This window comes from Vipera ursinii (assembly GCF_947247035.1).
Source record: "Vipera ursinii genome assembly, chromosome: 6".
NCBI classification, from domain to species: domain Eukaryota; kingdom Metazoa; phylum Chordata; class Lepidosauria; order Squamata; family Viperidae; genus Vipera; species Vipera ursinii.
Window position 1 is genome coordinate 87924024 of NC_139515.1, and position 16825 is coordinate 87940848.

Here is a 16825-nt window from a genome sequence, read left to right on the forward strand (position 1 = left end):
CTGACCCCCAGCCTGTGTTTGGGGAGAAGGCCTAGTAAATGGAAAGGGTCCCAGAATGAAGGAACTGAATATTTATTTTTATTTTATTTTTGCCTGCAAGGAAAGATTTTTCAGCCTCCTGGAGAAATTTGATCTCCACCAGCCAGATTCTTTTTTTTATTATTATTAAAGAGTTTTACAAAAACAAAATTTTACAATATATCCCCAAATCCCTCCCACCCCAAACCCACCCACTTCCCCCCCCCCAACTTCCCAGAGCTAAATACAGGATTATAGTTACAATAATCATATTCTAAATAAAAATTACGCATAACATACAATTAACCAAATTCATAATGTGCTTTAACTCCCCTTTAACGTAACTACAAACAATGTACCGATAACAATATCCCACTAAAATCTACTCATAAGCTAAATGGAACTTTTTAGTCCCATATTTGTTCTGAATATAATCTATCCATCTCCTCCAAACTGAAATATATCTTTCCTGTGAATGATCTTTCAAATAAGCAGAAATCTTAGACATTTCTGCAAGATTCGAAACTTTAAGCACCCATTCTTCAACAGTGGGCAAACTATCCTTCTTCCAATATTGTCCCACCATTAACCGTGCTGCCGTTATCATGTTCAACATCAAATTGGTTTCTTTAACATCACAATCTACAACAAAGCCCAATATAAACAATTGCGGAGAAAACTTTATCTTTCTCTTAAAAATCTTTTGAATGTTCCACCAAATCCACCAGCCAGATTCTTTAAAACCGGATCGACCGATGACCCAGCCGGAGATGGATCAAAACCTTTTGAGAGTTTTTCATCGTGCCTCTTGCTTGACACTCTGTTCTGTAAAGCATTTTTTTTTCCCTCAATATTTTCACCTGGAAATCCAGAGAGAGAGAGAGAGAGAGGCGGAGAATTCAAGTTAACGGTCTCTAGCAGAAGGCAACACCAGGCCATGTTTATATGCCTTTCAAGAAAATTACGTGGACCTAAAAAATTAAAAAAAATGAAGTCGCTGCAGCCGAGGCACAACTCAATAAACATTCTCCTCATGATTTTGGAATGCAAAGCGGGGATTCTTGCATCGGTTCCCATTTTCTGCACAATTTGTTGGATTGTGGTATGCTAAATTGGGACTGGGAGATGCCCCAGCATATATATATTTTTTTTAATTTTAATTCCATTATAAACTTATCAAGTACCCATCCCTTGAATTGTTTACGCAGCTGCCTAAAGAATTAAGTAATCAAATGTGCTTTGCAAACCAAGCCAAGGCACCGAGGTAACAGAACGTTTGCTCCGTTAGTTTATTATTTATTATTATTTAAATTTATATACCCCCCCCCCCTATTCCCGTAGGACTCAGGGCGGTTTAACAGGGAAAATTAAAATACATAGCATACAAAATTAAAATCAATTAAAACTATTAATTAAATCGCAGTTCCTGAAGTTAAAACTAAAACCCAATTGAATTAAATTAAATTAAAACCCCTCAGTCTGAGCCAAACAGCTCGAAGAACCAGGTTTTCAAGTCCCGGCGAAACGACAATCTTGCAGGATGTTGAAAAATTTCATAGTTAAAATATTAAAGAGAGGAGAAAAAAAAAGTCAAATCTTGTTTTGGGAGGGGATGATCAGAAGAGGCTGGCTAATAACTTAGCAGTGCTTCTCAATCTTGCCAGCTTTAAGATGTGCGGACTTCAACTCCCAGAATTCCCTAGCTGGCAGAAAGCCCAAAAAAAAGGAAAAAAGATTGAACCCGCATTTAACCCATCCTGCCTGTGATAGCCTTAATTTATATATAATTATATAAAATTATATAAAAATATAATAAAATAAAATAAATAAATAAATTCAGACTGCAGGAGACTCCGTTTTATTTATTTAATCAAATGTAGATGCTGCTCAGTTTTAAGGCGGCTCACGGCAGCCTAGAAAAACCACACTATTGGCAAAATAATAAATAAACCCCAATAAATAAAATGCAACATCCCTTAATAACTGATTTCAGCTGGTGGCCAGACAGAGCAAGAGGCTTGGCTGAAGCTTTCCTTCAAATTCCAGCCAGCCAGGCAGGCGGGCTGGATTACAGCTCCCATCATCCCCTGCCACACGGTCCGGGCTTGACAAGGACTGGATAGTAGGGTATAAAATAAATCCCTTTTAAGATGGGTGGACTTCAAACCCCCAGAATTCCCCAGCCGGCATTCTTTCACGCGTCTGGACTTCAACTCCCAGAATTCCCCCAGCCAGCCATGCGGACTAGGGAACTCTGGGAGTTGAAGTCCTTAACGTCAGCGTTTGCTAAAGCCTGAGAAACATTTGGCGCAGGGGTAGGCAACCTCGGCTCTTTTATGACTCGTGGACTTCAACTCCCAGAATTCCTGAGCCAGCATAGCTGGCTCAGGAATTCTGGGAGTTGAAGTCCACGAGTCATAAAAGAGCCGAGGTTGCCGACCCCTGATTTGGCGATAAACGAAAGACCGCCTGTAGGGGGCGTCTACGGCTCCTCCCCGAAAAGTCGCCGCGCTCCATTAGGGCGAGAGGGGGGGCGGGGCGTGGAAAAAGTGGGCGCGGCCCATGCAAATAAGGAAGAAGAAAAAAATGAGACGCCCGCGTGACGTTGCCGAGGAAGGCCGGCCCCACCGCTTGAGCGTCATCCCCGCGAGCCGCTGACGTCCCGGAAGGTTGGCCGGGCGGCGACCGGTGACGGGGGCGGGATTTCCTGTCGGCGGACCGAGCGGCGAGGCCGAAGCGAGCGGCGGGGAGCCAACCGGCCGCTGCCGTCGCCATGATCAAGAAGTTCGACAAGAAAGACGAGGAGTCCGGTAGGAGGCGCCGTGGTTTACCTTAAAACGGTTGCTAGGCAGGCTTCAGCAGTCTCTCCTTTGCCGGCCTGTCAGCCCCGTCGGTTCTCGTGAGAGACCCGTTTGCTCCGCCTTCTGGGGGCGTGGCTAGCGCGTCTTCGGAGAGGTTCGAGGCAGTTGCCAGAGCTTGGGGGCGTGGTCAGGGGGCGTGGCTTTAGGAGAAGGGAAAGAAGAAGCTTTTTCCCGCTTAGCTGTCTTCCGCCCTCCGGGTTGCCGCAAACTCGGTCTTTGCTTTGCACGTCTGAACGGGCCCGCTGCGGTTCTTTGAGGGGGCCATGCAAAGCGGGCGGGCAGATTGGGCTTTCTGGGTCAAGGGGCTCCTGGGGCCCCAGGTCGGGGTCCCTGGGCTGAGGAGTCCTTGTGTTGCCTCTGTGCGTTTCTCAGGTGTGTTGCTTAGCAGCCAGCAACGAAACACCCCCCCCCCCAAAAAAAATAGATGGGAAAGGTGAGTTAGAGCCAGGGGTCTTCAAACTTGGCCCTTTTGATGACTTGTGGACTTCAATTCCCAGAATTCCTCAGACAGCGTGCCTGGCTGAGGAATCCTGGGAGTCGAAGTCCACAAGTCATCAAAGGGGCCAAGTTTGAAGACCCCTGAGTTAGAGGAGAAAGGGTCTCTTTGGGGTAAGGGGGTGAAGCTGGGACTCCCGCCAGCCTTGCAAACAAACAAACAAAAAAAAAAAGCCCAGGGTTTTAAGTCCTAGAATCCTTGAGAAAGAAGGGGACCTTAGAGGTCATCTAGTCTAACCCCCTTCCCAAGGCAGCAGGCGTCTTTATTGAGTCCTCGACTTACGGCCGCAATGGAGCCCAAAATTGTTGCGGTCGAGCAAGACATTAGTTCGAGTGAGTTTTTATGCCCCATTTTTTAAAGACCTTACTCGCCTCGGTCGTTAAGCGAATCACTGCAGTTGACAAATTAGCAACCCGGTTGTTCAGTGAATCTGGCTTCCCCCGCCCCCCCCCCCCCGGACTTGGCTGGTCAGAAGATCGCAAAAGGGAGACCGCATGACCCTGGGACCCTGCAGTCGTCGTCAATATGAACCCGTTGACAAGTGTCCGAATTTTTATTACGTGACCACAGAAAGGGGGGGGTGCTGCGACGGTCGTAAGTGTGAAAAACGGTCCTATGCCACTTTTGGGGGCGCCATTGTAACTTTGGTCACTAAACAAACTTGTCAGTCGAGGACTAGCTGTGCTAGGAGGTATGAAAACTTGGTCACTTTAATACCTGTGGACTTCAACTCCCAGAATTCCCCATGGATCAGAGGCGTGCCTTCATGGACCATAATAGTTTGCTGGTTGTGTGCCTACTACTTCTGGGCACTTTGATCCATACCAATCATAGCACAACGGTTAAATCCCAATAAATGCTGGCTGGGGAATTCTGGGAGTTGAAGTCCACCCCTCTTCAAGCAGAGGAAATTGAGGAACACTGCCCTACACCTTGCTTAAATGCCTCGTTGCAACTACATCCGACTTCCTTTTATGTTTCTCCTGCCGTGTAAAACTCTGGTTTTTATACATTACACACAATCTCAGGTAAAGACTTCGAGTGATTAGCCAGCGCGTAGCTTTTCTGCAGGATGATCTGTCCTCAACCTCCTGCTTCAGGTCTTCCAGGTGCAACTGTCACCTGACAAACACGAAGAATCTGGATTACACATCATTTCCAGTTCAGAAGACTTCTTACTCATGCCTATGCACAACCGACGGTTACCACTAAATTGGCTGTAAATGCAAGTCAGTGTAATTTAAGGAGGATTGGACTCAGAGCCTTTGTGACAACGTAACGATTCCAGGCTCATTCCTCTCTTGACTCCACCCCAGCCTTTGCTGCTTCTTTTCCTACGAGACCTTCCATGTCTGAGCAAAGACAGACCCTTCCCCAAAGAGTGACCCTGACTCTTGGATTAAGAGAAGGGGACTGACTCAAAAGTCTCCCAGATAGCCTCCATGACTCAGACTAGACTCGAACTCCCATCTTAATCGACACCGTACTACAAATGAGGGTCCCCAGGTTCAGAGACCATCCACATCTGTCTTACTGCCAAGCATTTGGGTTCACAAGGTCCTTGTGTGGCAAACACCGCCAGGTGACTAGGAGAGGAACTGTGAGTTGAGGACCATCTGTAATGTGCTACTGAAGCTCTCGTTGTCATGACCTTTCACCTTTCACAATGCCTCACAGGGCAACCATTTTTGAACCACGTGCTGAGGTACAGAATATGTCCGAAATCTTTCATTCCTGAGGGAATGAAATTTGGGGGGGAAACGGCGGCTGCTTCAGGGCTGCTGGCTGCTCCTTGTAGTCACACAATCTTCATTTTTTTCAGCGTTCTGTGACAGTTTCCCAGCCAATCTCACAATCCCTCCTTCCCTCTGATGCTTGTATAGAGTCGTATTACAATGTCATTTCGCTTTTGATAACGTAGACAGCTCCAGACTTGGAAAGAAAAGGCCAAGAACACCAGTTGTGCCTCATCGCGGTCATGTACGACTCCTATTTCTTGCGCATTTTCACATTGCAAACCAGAGTCCGTCCCGTGGTGATGGGACCCATTGTTGGGAGGGTCTGACCTGGCATTCCTGAAAGTCTCTAAGGGAGCTTTGCAAATCCCTCTTGTTTGAAATATTAAGCTCACGTCGTGTATTCTTGTCTACTTCAGGTAGCGGCTCGAACCCTTTCCAACATTTGGAGAAAAGCGCAATCCTTCAGGAGGTATGGCGGGGGTCTTCCTTGACTTTATTCTGTTTTGTTGATCCTGTCTTTATGGCTGTCCATCTCAACGGGCCGTGACTGTGGTTGGGGTGCAAAGCAGACCACATTTTTTTGGTTTGTTTTTTTTTTTTTTTTGTAATTGCTTGTCTCCTCTCCTAAGGAGGTCCACCTGGTGGGACCCAGAAGAAGGGCCTTCTCCGTGGTGGCCTACTTGACCATCATCCCTGCGGAGAGAAGATTGGGAAATAAGATGTTAGGGGTCCTCTTTCTTGAGGAGGTCCACCTGGTGGGACCAATGAGAAGGAACTTCTCCGTGGTGGCTCCCTCCCTGAGGGACATCATTCCTGCGGAGATAAGATTGGAAATCAGACGTTATGGGTCCCTTCTCTTGAGGAGGTCCACCTGGTTGGACCAAGGAGAAGGGCCTTCTCCGTGGTGGCTCCCTCCCTGTTATTTGAAGGACCGTCCTTTCCCAGTTATATCCACCTGACCCACCAGAGCAGGGAGGCAGGGGATGTTATGGCTCCCCTCTCATAAGGAGGTCCACTTGGTGGGACCCAGAAGAAGAACCTTCTCTGTGTTGTCCTACCTGAACATCATCCTTCCGGAGATAAGATTGGAAATAAGATGCTATGAATCACCTCCCTTAAGGAGGTCCACCTGGTGGGACCCAGAAGAAGAACCTTCTCTGTGGTGTCCTACCTGAACATCATCCTTCCGGAGATAAGATTGGAAATAAGATGCTATGAATCACCTCCCTTAAGGAGGTCCACCTGGTGGGACCCAGAAGAAGGCCCTTCTCCATGGTGGCTCTCTCCCTGAGGAACATCATTCCTGCAGAGATAAGATTGGAAATAAGATGGTATGGGTCCCCACTCTTAAAGAGGTCCATCTGGTGGGACCCAGAAGAAGGGCATGGGGGCGCTCTCCCTGAGGAACATCATCCTCGCAGAGATAAGATTGGAAATCAGACAGGGGTCCCCTGCCTTAAGGAGGTCCACCTGGTGGGACCCAGGAGAAGGGCCTTCTCCGTGGTGGCTCCTTCCCTGTTGTGCTCCAGTTTATCAACGGCCTTTTCGAAGGGTGGGGTCCAGAATTGGACCCCAGGATCCCACGAGACACGTCAGCAAGACGGGACTCTTGACTTGCCCCGAATTCGACTGTACGCTCCTGCTCGCACAGCCGAAAAAAGCCTTTTCCTCCGATTCAAAAGGCCTTGATGGTCTCTTTCCCGCCAGGCTCGCATTTTCAACGAGACGCCCATCAATCCGCGGAGATGCCTGCACATCCTCACCAAGATCCTTTACTTGCTGAACCAGGTAAAATGCGGCTTCCGGGCAGGACTAGCGGCGGAACATGCGCTTGTCCATCTGAGCCGGCTTGTGTGAGAGGAGATGAAGGTCCTGGGAGTGGGGGGTGGGTGGGGAATTATTGCAACCTCCCTGAAGTTAGGCACTGGGGCAGGGTTCCCATTTTAAGAGGGGGGGCGTGCAAGGAATGGGGTAATCTGGGTCACCCTCTCCCCAGGCCTTCCTGTAAGGTCAGTGGAAGACCAGGGCAGGGAATGAGGGCTGCAGAGAAGTCCTGATGCAAACAGAAGTTTGCTGAGCCCCTCCATTCACACACACACACACACACACACACACACACACACACACCGGCTTTCCAGCCAGACCTTTGTCTGTTTTGGAGGTTCCCCTGATTCAGCCTTCCTCTCGTCCCCCCTCTCCGGCTCATCGCTTCTGTCCTGTCGCTCTTTGCAAAAGGAAGAGTCTAGTTTTATATATTCGTTCACTTCCCACCTTTCTCGTTTTCATAATAATAAGTAAGTCGGAAGGGTCCCTGGAGGTCATCTAGTCCAACCCCCTTGCTCAGGCAAGAAACCCTATACCATTTCAGGCAAATGGCTGTCCAGTCTCCTCTTAAAAACTTCCAGTGTTGGAGCATTCACCGCTTCTGGAGGCAGGTGGTTCCACCGGTTAATTGTCCTCACTGTCAGGAAGTTTCTCCTTAGTTCCAGGTTGCTTCTCTCCTTGACGAGTTTCCATCCGTTGCTTCTTGTTCTGCATTCAAGTGCTTTGGAGAATAGAGTAGAATTAGAATTATTAGAATTAGAATTAGGAATAGAATTAGAATTAAAATTAAGAATAGAACAGAATAGAATAGAATAGAATAGGACCTTAGAGGTCTTCTAGTCCAACCCCCTGCTCAGGCAGGAAACTCTAGTCTATACCATTTCAGACAAATGGCTGTCCAGTCTCTTCCAGTGTTGGAGCATTCACAGCTTCTGGAGGCAGGTTGTTCCGCTGGTTAATTGTTCTAACTGTCAGGAAATTTCATCCTTAGTTCAAGGTTGTTTCTCTCCTTGGTGAGTTTCCATCCGTAGCTTCCTGTCCTGCCTTTGGGCACTTTGGAGAACAGCTTGACTGCCTCTTCTTTGGGGCAGCCCCTGAGATACTGGAAGACTGCTTTCATGTCCCCCCTCGTCCTTCTCTTCATTAAACTAGACATGCCCAATTCCAGCCACCCTTCCAGTCCCCCATAAATAATGCAAGGCAGCAAACATGCCAAATATCCTTGTCTTTTCCCTAGAACAACCTGGCGAGGTGGGCTGGATTGAAAGGGAGGGGCTGGCCCCAAAATCACCCAGCCTCCTTTCGTGACCAAGGCGGGACTAGAACTCGCCGCCTCCTCGTAATGGGAACCAAGGTCACCCGGCCAGCTTTCATGCCTAAGGTGGGGCTAGAATTCCCCTGTCTCCTGGTGATTGGCCCAAGTTACCCAGTTCGCTTTAATGCTGAAAGTGGGACTGGAATTCCCCTGCCTCCTGGTGATTGGCCCCAAATCACTCTGAGCTTCATTGCCTAAGGCAGGACTAGAACTCCCCCGTCGCCTGGTGATTGGCCCAAAGTCACCCAGCCGACTTTCATGGCTTAAGGCGGGACTAGAACTCCCCTGTCGCCTAGTGATTGGCCCAAAGTCACCCAGCCAGCTTTCACGCCTAAGGCGGGACTGTCACTCCCCGTCGCCTGGTGATTGGTCTAAAGGTTGGCAACCTTGCCTCTATTTTTTCTACCCCTGAAGCACCCGCACGGACGGCCCCACGAAACCCACAGGAAGCGAAACGGATCCAAGGTCACCATGACCTTTTCTCTAGTATTCTTGAAGTTTGATGTTGCGTCTCTCCTTAGCCCAGCCAGCGGTTCCTGTTGCAGCCCAAAAGCTAGTGTGAAACGAGCGGGGCTGTTTTGGGGGGGGGCATTTTTTTTCTTTTTTTTTGTGGGGCGATCGCATAACTTGAGAGCAGGGGAGGGCTGAAGCCGGTGCAAGCGCTTTGGAGGACCTTGGCCTCGGCCTAACCTCGCTTCCTTTTAGGGGGAACATTTCGGGACGACGGAAGCCACGGAAGCCTTCTTTGCCATGACCAGATTATTCCAGTCCAACGACGTGAGTGGTTTCTTCGCTGAGATCCTCGTCCTGGGTTGGGGGGCTGCTGGCAATGCTCTCCCTTGAAAGCAAGGGTCTCCAACCATGCCCGCTTGACGACTGGTGGACTTCAGCTCCCAGTCTGGCTGGGGAATTCTGGGAGCTGAAGTCCACCAGCCGTCAAGCGGGCGTGGTTGGAGCCTTCCCTCCCCGCCCCACCCTGCTCTCAAGGCCCTCAGAGAGGTCTTGTGGTCCACCACGATCAAACCAGCCACCCCTTGGGGGAAAAAATCAGCTTTTAATTCTGGGTGTCTTTCCGCAGCAAACCTTAAGGAGAATGTGTTACCTGACCATCAAGGAGATGGCCAACATTTCAGAGGACGTCATCATCGTCACCAGCAGGTACCTGTTTCGATTCTGGGGCTAGGAGCATCGGTCTTTCAGCCGGGATGGAGAATCTGTTTTCTACCTTAGAAACCTCTAGAATAGATCACGTTACAGGATCGGTTCGGTCCCCCAAAGGATTGTATCTTCTGCCGGTTGAAACAAGCCTGTTTCTCGCATCCGGGGTCTCCTGGAGAACCAATTCCCCTGCATAAGGCACACCGCAATCTCCGCTTGGTCTCCTGGGCACCCTTGAAAAATCTGAAGCAGACACATTTACCTTAGAAAAGCCCTCTCTTCTAATACTTTAATGACGCCAGCAGGCTGACGAGAGAGAGTTTGAGGTAGTGGTTAAGGCATCAGGCTAGAAAGTGGGAGGCTGTGAGTTCTAGTTCTGCCTTAGGCATGAAAGCCGGCTGGGTGACTTTGGGCCAATCACCAGGAGACGGTGAGTTCTAGTCTCACCTTAGGAATGAAGGCCGGCGGGGTGACTTTGGGCCAATCAGTAGGAGATGGTGAGTTCTAGTTCCCCCTTAGGCATGAAAGCCGGCTGGGTGACTTTGGGCCAATCAGTAGGAGATGGTGAGTTCTAGTTCCCCCTTAGGAATGAAAGCCGGCTGGGTGACTTTGGGCCAATCACCAGGAGACTGGGAATTCTAGTCCCATCTTATGCATAAAAACCAGCTGGGTGACTTTGGGCCCATCCCCAGGAAACAATGAGTTCTAGTCCCGCTTTAGAAGGAAAACCAGCTGGGTGGCCTTGGGCCAGTCACTTTCTCTCAGCCCTAGGAAGGAAACAAGATCAAACCACTTCTGAAAACAGCCTTGCCGAGGGAACTGCAGGGACTTGTCTGGCTGAGGAATTCTGGGAGTTGAAGTCCGGACATCTTGAAGTGGCTGAGGCTGAGAAACACTGCTTTAGAGAAAACAATGGCCGTGGATCTCAGGAATCACCAAATCTTATTGCAAGGCCAAAAAAAAAAATAAAAAAAATAAATCTGGCTGCATTTGGTACCCAGCTGAAGATTCTGAGCTGTCTCCAAGGGCTGCCCCATACAGGACGCACGGCAGTAATCTAGCTCCGAGACAACCAACGTATGGATGGCTGAACCTCAGGACCCCTGATGTCTCTGTTAATGCCGGCTTGCCTTGTCTGTTCTAGCCTAACGAAAGATATGACGGGGAAAGAAGACCTTTATCGAGGCCCTGCGATTCGCGCGCTATGTCGGATCACGGATGTGAGTACGGAATTTTTTTCCCGTCGTGAAAGAGGGCGATGAAAGGAAGGGGTGTTCTGCTTCGTGGAAGAGATTTTGAACCCCAGGGTCCGGAGATCTTACCCCCAACTTCAGATTCTTCTAACAGGTCGTCCTCGACTTACGACCACAGCCGATTATGCTTGCGAGTCACGACGATCGTAAACGAGGTCGTCACGCGACCGATCTGATGTTATCCCCTTTTGTTGGAATGAGGCCGTTAATGGAATCCCCCAGGGTCGTTAAGTGAACATGTGCTCATTAAGAGCAAAACCCCATTATTTTCCCCGGGGCGATTTTGCCGCAAGTCAGAAGACCAGCTTTCAGGAAGACGTCGTAAATTGAGGTCGCGTGACCACAGATCTCTGCAAACAGCTGTAAACGCAGGAGAGTTGCTGAAGAAGGGAAGAACTTTGTAACCGGGTCCTAAGTATCTTTCCTGGGGCCTGTTGGGACTTTGAATGGTTGCTAAGCAATCTGTCGTAAGTCGAGGACTACCTATAGATTAATGGGTTCTTTGGGCAATCTTAAAAGTCTTCCTTAAACCTGGATCTTCTGGATGTGTTGAATCTTTTAGCTGCAAGCTAGCTAAAAGCTAGTCAAAAGCCTCTTAAGGACACAAACAGCTATAGGATCACAAATAAATAAAGACATAATTTCTATTCATTATAAACATAAACAAATAAATCATAAGCCCTTAATGGTTGGAAGGGACCGTATTTCTTGTCTAATACGATGTTTCTCAGCCTTGGCTATTTGAACATGGGTGGACTTCAGCTCCCAGAATTCCTCAGCCGGCATGGCCAGCTGGGGAATTCTGGGAGCTGACGTCCAGCCATTTTAAAGTGGCTGAGGTTGGGGGGAACGCTGGTTTGGAACTGGGGTCTCCAAACTTGGCAACTTTAAAGACTCGTGGACTTCAACTCCCGGAATTGGCTGGCTGGGGAATTCTGGGAGCTGAAGTCCGTCCATCTTAAAAATGGCCAAGGTTGGGAAAGACTGAATTTGCTGGCTGAGGAATTTTGGGAATTCGAGTCCACAAGCCTTCCAAGTTGCCAAGTTTGGACTCCCCTGCCTCAAGAGGCTGCTTTCCCCAAATGTGAAGAACTAGAAACGTAATCTTTTAAATCAGACGGTGAATAACTCAAGTTTTGTTTTGTGAAGTACTAAAGAGCCTCAAGTGAATGTAGCAAAGAAATAGAGAATGGAATGGAATGGAATGCAGGAATAGATTAGAATTAGAATTAGAATTAGAATAGAAAATATGGAATAGAATAGAATAGAATAGGGAATAGAATAGAATAGAACAGAACAGAATAGAATAGGGAATAGGAATAGGAATAAGAATAGAATAGAATAGAATAGAATAGAATAGAATAGAATAGAATAGAATAGAATAGAATAGAATAAGGAATGAATAGAATAGAATAAGGAATGAATAGAATAGAATAAGGAATGAATAGAATAGAATAGAATAGAATAGAATAGAATAGAATAGAATAGAATAGAATAGAATAGAATAGAATAGAATAGAATAGAATAGAATAGAACAGAATAAGGAATGAATAGAATAGAATAAGGAATGAATAGAATAGAATAGAATAGAATAAGGAATGAATAGATTAGAATAAGGAATGAATAGAATAGAATAAGGAATGAATAGAATAGAATAAGGAATGAATAGAATAGAATAGAATAGAATAGAATAGAATAAGGAATGAATAGAATAGAAGTCGGAAGGGACCTTGGAGGTCCTCTAGTCCAACCCACAATGTAATTTTTTCATTTCTGGCCAGTGGGCCATTGGGAAGTTTACCTTCTCCTCACTTTCCCAGGGAACGATGCTCCAGGCCATCGAGAGATACATGAAGCAAGCCATAGTGGACAAAGTCCCCAGTGTCTCCAGTTCCGCCTTGGTGTCCTCCTTGGTAAGTAAAGGAGGCCAGGACTTTTGGTCCTGTGTTCTGAATTCGAGTGCTCCGCCACATAAGACCCGGTCTTATTTTGGGGGGGAAACACGGTAGTAGGTTTTGCAACGTCCTTAGGTTTGGATTTCAGATACCAAGTCCTCTTGGTTCGTAGATGGATGAATTCCTCCCGTCCGTCAACTTCCAGGCTCTTACAACCCCCCAGAAGACCTCACTTGTTTTAACGTGATTCAGGATGGGCATTAATCCAGATCTGTTTTTGACTTAGAGTCACCGCTGAGATTCTTGATTCTTGGCCCTCTTTTCCAGCATATGATGAAGGTCAACTACGATGTGGTCAAGCGGTGGATCAATGAGGCCCAGGAAGCTGCTTCCAGTGACAACGTCATGGTGCAGGTAGGGATTGCCCAGAGCTTGGGAGGGAGCTGGGAAGCTTTCCGGACCCGTCCTGGGAGGTGGAGACCAGCCTGGACAGTCCACCTTCCCCCACTTGATGCCTTCTCTGCAGATGACAATAGCAGTAGCCCTTAGGGTTATGTACCGCTTCACAGTGCTTGACAGCCCTCTCTGTGAGATTTACAGAGTCAGCCTGTCGCCCTCAACAATCTGGGTCCTCGTCTGACCGACCTGGGAAGGACGGAAGGCGGAGTCGACCTTGAGCCGGTCAGGATCGAACTGCTGGCAGTTGGCAGAATTAGCCTGCAATAATGTATTCTAACCACTGCTCCACCATGACATAGATAGATAGATAGATAGATAGATAGATAGATAGATAGATAGATGATAGATAGATAGATAGATAGATAGATAGATAGATAGATAGATAGACAGACAGACAGACAGACAGACAAATGGTAAATGGATGATAGGTAGATAGATATAGAGATAGATGATAGATGATATGATAGAGATAGATTAGATAGACAGATAGATGATATAGACAGTTATAGAGGTAGATAATATAGAGATAGATAGACGGACAGGTAGATAGATAGATATAGAGATAGATGATATGATAGAGATAGATTAGAGAGACAGACAGAAAGAGATAGATGATACGATAGATAGATAGATGATAGATAGATAGATAGATGATAGATAGATAGATAGATAGATAGATAGATAGATAGATAGATAGATAGATAGATTTAGATAGCAATACCACCAGCACTTAGACTTATATACTGCTTCACAGTACTTTATAGCCCTCTCTGAGCGCTTTACAGAGTCAGCCTGTTGCCCCCCAACCATCTGGGTCCTCATTTGACCAAACTGGGAAGGACGGAAGGCTGAGTCCACCTTGAGCCGGTCAGGATCGAACTCTTGGCTGTGGGCAGAGTTTGCCTGCAAATCCTGCACTGCCACTGCGCCATCGCAGCTCTTGATTGTTGGTCTGCACCTCTCCTGATTCTCAGTGGCTAGGAATTGGGGGGGGGGGCTGTCCACACCCAGTCAAGAAAGGCAGAGGTGGAGAAGCTGGGTTCACACATTCCAGGCCAGTCCCCGCTCAGGATGCGGACATGAGAAGCTGCTACTCGCTGAGGTCCCCTTCAACCTTCCTCTGGCTTTGAGTTGACCCCGGTCACCTCGGCAGGAGGACCCAAATAAACCCGGGTCCCCTTCCCTTTCTCTTCTCTGCAGTACCACGCTCTTGGTTTGCTCTACCATCTGAGAAAAAACGACCGCCTCGCGGTCTCCAAGATGCTGAACAAGTTCACCAGATCCGGATTGAAGTCCCAGTTTGCCTACTGCATGCTGATCCGGATTGCCAGCCGGCTCCTGAAGGAGTCCGAGGAGGGGTAAGGAGATCTGGGGATTGGCAGGGTGCTCAGAAGAGCATCTGGGAATGGATCTAAGAAGCAGGACAAATGCCACTGGATCCGTGGCAGGTTTCTGATTGTTCGCTGCCAGACGAGAGAGGAGAGGGGAATAACAGAATAAGAGAAGTGGAAGGGACTTTGGAGGTCATCTAGTCCAATCCCCTACTCAAGCCGGAGACCCGATACCATTCGATAGAAGAAGAGAGGAGAGGATAGAATGTAGGGTAGAGTAGAGCTGAATAGAAAATAAAAAGAATAGAATAGAATAGAATAGAATAGAATAGAATAGAATAGAATAGAATAGAATAGAATAGAAGAATAGAATAGAATAGAAAATATGGAATGAAATAGAATAGAATAGAATAGAATAGAATAGAATAGAATAGAATAGAATAGAATAGAATAGGGAATTAGGATTAGGATTAGGATTAGGATTTATTAAATTTATATGCCGCCCTTCTCCCTAAGGACTCAGGGCGGCTCACAACAATAAAAATTAAGAGACATAAAATACAAAAATTAAAAAAAGAATTAAACAATGAATATAAGACAAACGGGACAATTTAACACAATAAAAAAACAAATTAAAAACCATGGTCAGTCCAGGCCCGCTTGTTGGAACATCCACGTCTTCAGGTCACGGCGGAAGGACCGAAGGTCAGGGGCCGGCCGCAGCTCCGGAGGCAGTTCATTCCAGAGGATCGTCGCGCCCACAGAGAAGGCTCTCCCCCTGGGGGTCGCCAGCCGGCATTGCCTGGCCGACGGAACCCTGAGGAGGCCGACTCTGTGGGAGCGAACTGGGCAAAGGGAGGTTGACAATGGCAGCAGGTGGTCTCGCAAGTATTTTTTTTATTTTAATCCCATTTATATCCCGCCCTTCTCCGAAGACTCAGGGCGGCTTACAAGCTTAGCCGTAGCCTTCATTCTATGTATATGCCTGCTTATTAGGGCTTTCGCCCCCCCCCCAAGCGGCATTATTACAAAGTCAGCTTAATTGCCCCCTTAAGTACCCCAGACCTAAGCCATGTAGGGCTTTAAAAGTAATTACCAGCACCTTGAATCGCACCTGGAGGGCAGCCGGAAGCCAATGCAGCTCGTGCAGGAGAGGTGTAACATGGGAGTATTGGGATACTCCCATAAGCACCCACGTGGCCGCATTCTGCACCAGTTGAAGCCTCCGGGTGCACTTCAAGGGCAGCCCCATGTAGAGAGCTTTGCAGTAATTAAGGCAAAAAGTGACAAGGGCATGGGTGACCGTGCATAGGGCATCTCGGTCCAATTAGAATATAATAGAATAGACTAGAATCTTTATTGAGAATAGAATAGAATAGAAACATTGAGAATGGAATGGAATGGAATGGAGTGGAATAGAATAGAATAGAATAGAATAGAATAGAATAGAATAGAATAGAATAGAATAGAATAGAATAGAATAGAATAGAATAGAAAATAGAAAATAGAAAATAGGGAATAGAATAGAGGATAGAATAGAATAAGAATAAGAATTAATGGAATAGAATAATGGAATGAATAAAGAATATTAATAATTAATAATAAATAAATAAATAATAGAAACAATAGAGTATATGGAATTCAGTAGCCTAGGACTGCCAATGCAGTTCTATGCTGCATTAATAGAGGGATAGAATCAAAATCACATGAAATATTACAGTAATACCACTTTAGAATACCTTGGTAAGGCCACACTTGAAATATTGCATCCAGTTTTGGTTAACACGATATAAACAAGACGATGGGACTCTAGAAAGAGTGCAGAGAAGAGCAACAAAGATGATTGGGGGACTGGAGGCTAAAACATATAGGGAACGGTTGCTGGAATTGGGGATGTGTAGTTTAATGAAGAGAAGGGTGAGGGGTGACATGATAGCAGTCTTCCAATCTCTCAGGGGCTGCCCCAAAGAAGAGGCAGTCAAGCTATTCTCCAAAGCGCCTGAAAGCAGGACAAGAAGCAATGGATGGAAACTAGTCAAGGAGAGAAGCAACCTGGAACTAAAGAGAAACTTCCTGACGGTGAGAACAACAACCTGCCTCCAAAAGTTGTGAATGCTCCAACGCTGGAAGTGTTTAAGAAGAGACTGGACAGCCATTTGTCCGAAATGGTATAGGGTCTCCTGCTTGAACAGGGGGTGGGACTAGAAGACCTCCAAGTTCCCTTCCAACTCTGTTATTCTGTTAATGGAATACAAATAGAAAAAAAATAGAAATGGAATACTTTATTTGGCTAAGTGTGGTTAGACATACAAGGAATTTGTCTCCAGTACAGAAGCACTCAGTGTACATTCACAACAACAAAAGAGATATAATAATAATAATAATAATAATAATAATAATAATAATAATAATAATAATTAAAAATAATAAAAGTAAAAATAATAAAAATATAACAACAACAACATTAAAAGTGTCA

At 46.7% G+C, this 16825-nt stretch overlaps 3 protein-coding genes across 7 annotated transcripts in view; 1 reads left to right on the forward strand and 2 right to left on the reverse strand.

Annotated features, from left to right (window-relative positions):
• KLHDC10 (kelch domain containing 10) overlaps positions 1-16825 on the reverse strand; it is a 331421-nt gene that overhangs the window by 103193 nt on the left and 211403 nt on the right. The window lies entirely within an intron of this gene.
• The window catches only part of MEST (mesoderm specific transcript), a 64701-nt gene that overhangs the window by 8158 nt on the left and 39718 nt on the right, over positions 1-16825 (reverse strand). The window lies entirely within an intron of this gene.
• Positions 2627-16825, forward strand: part of COPG2 (COPI coat complex subunit gamma 2) — a 38965-nt gene continuing 24766 nt past the window's right edge. The window contains exons 1-9 of one of the 3 annotated variants that reach the window (XM_083366098.1): positions 2627-2828; positions 5531-5583; positions 6822-6902; positions 8959-9030; positions 9332-9411; positions 10556-10631; positions 12485-12577; positions 12887-12973; positions 14219-14376. In XM_083366098.1, coding sequence (XP_083222224.1) covers positions 2792-2828; positions 5531-5583; positions 6822-6902; positions 8959-9030; positions 9332-9411; positions 10556-10631; positions 12485-12577; positions 12887-12973; positions 14219-14376 — 737 coding nt within the window. In that variant the 5' untranslated portion in view covers positions 2627-2791. Of the gene's footprint in view, positions 2829-3127; positions 3252-3649; positions 3708-5530; positions 5584-6821; positions 6903-8958; positions 9031-9331; positions 9412-10555; positions 10632-12484; positions 12578-12886; positions 12974-14218; positions 14377-16825 lie in introns of those variants that run through there. The other 2 variants (XM_083366096.1, XM_083366097.1) reach the window with 2 other exon arrangements.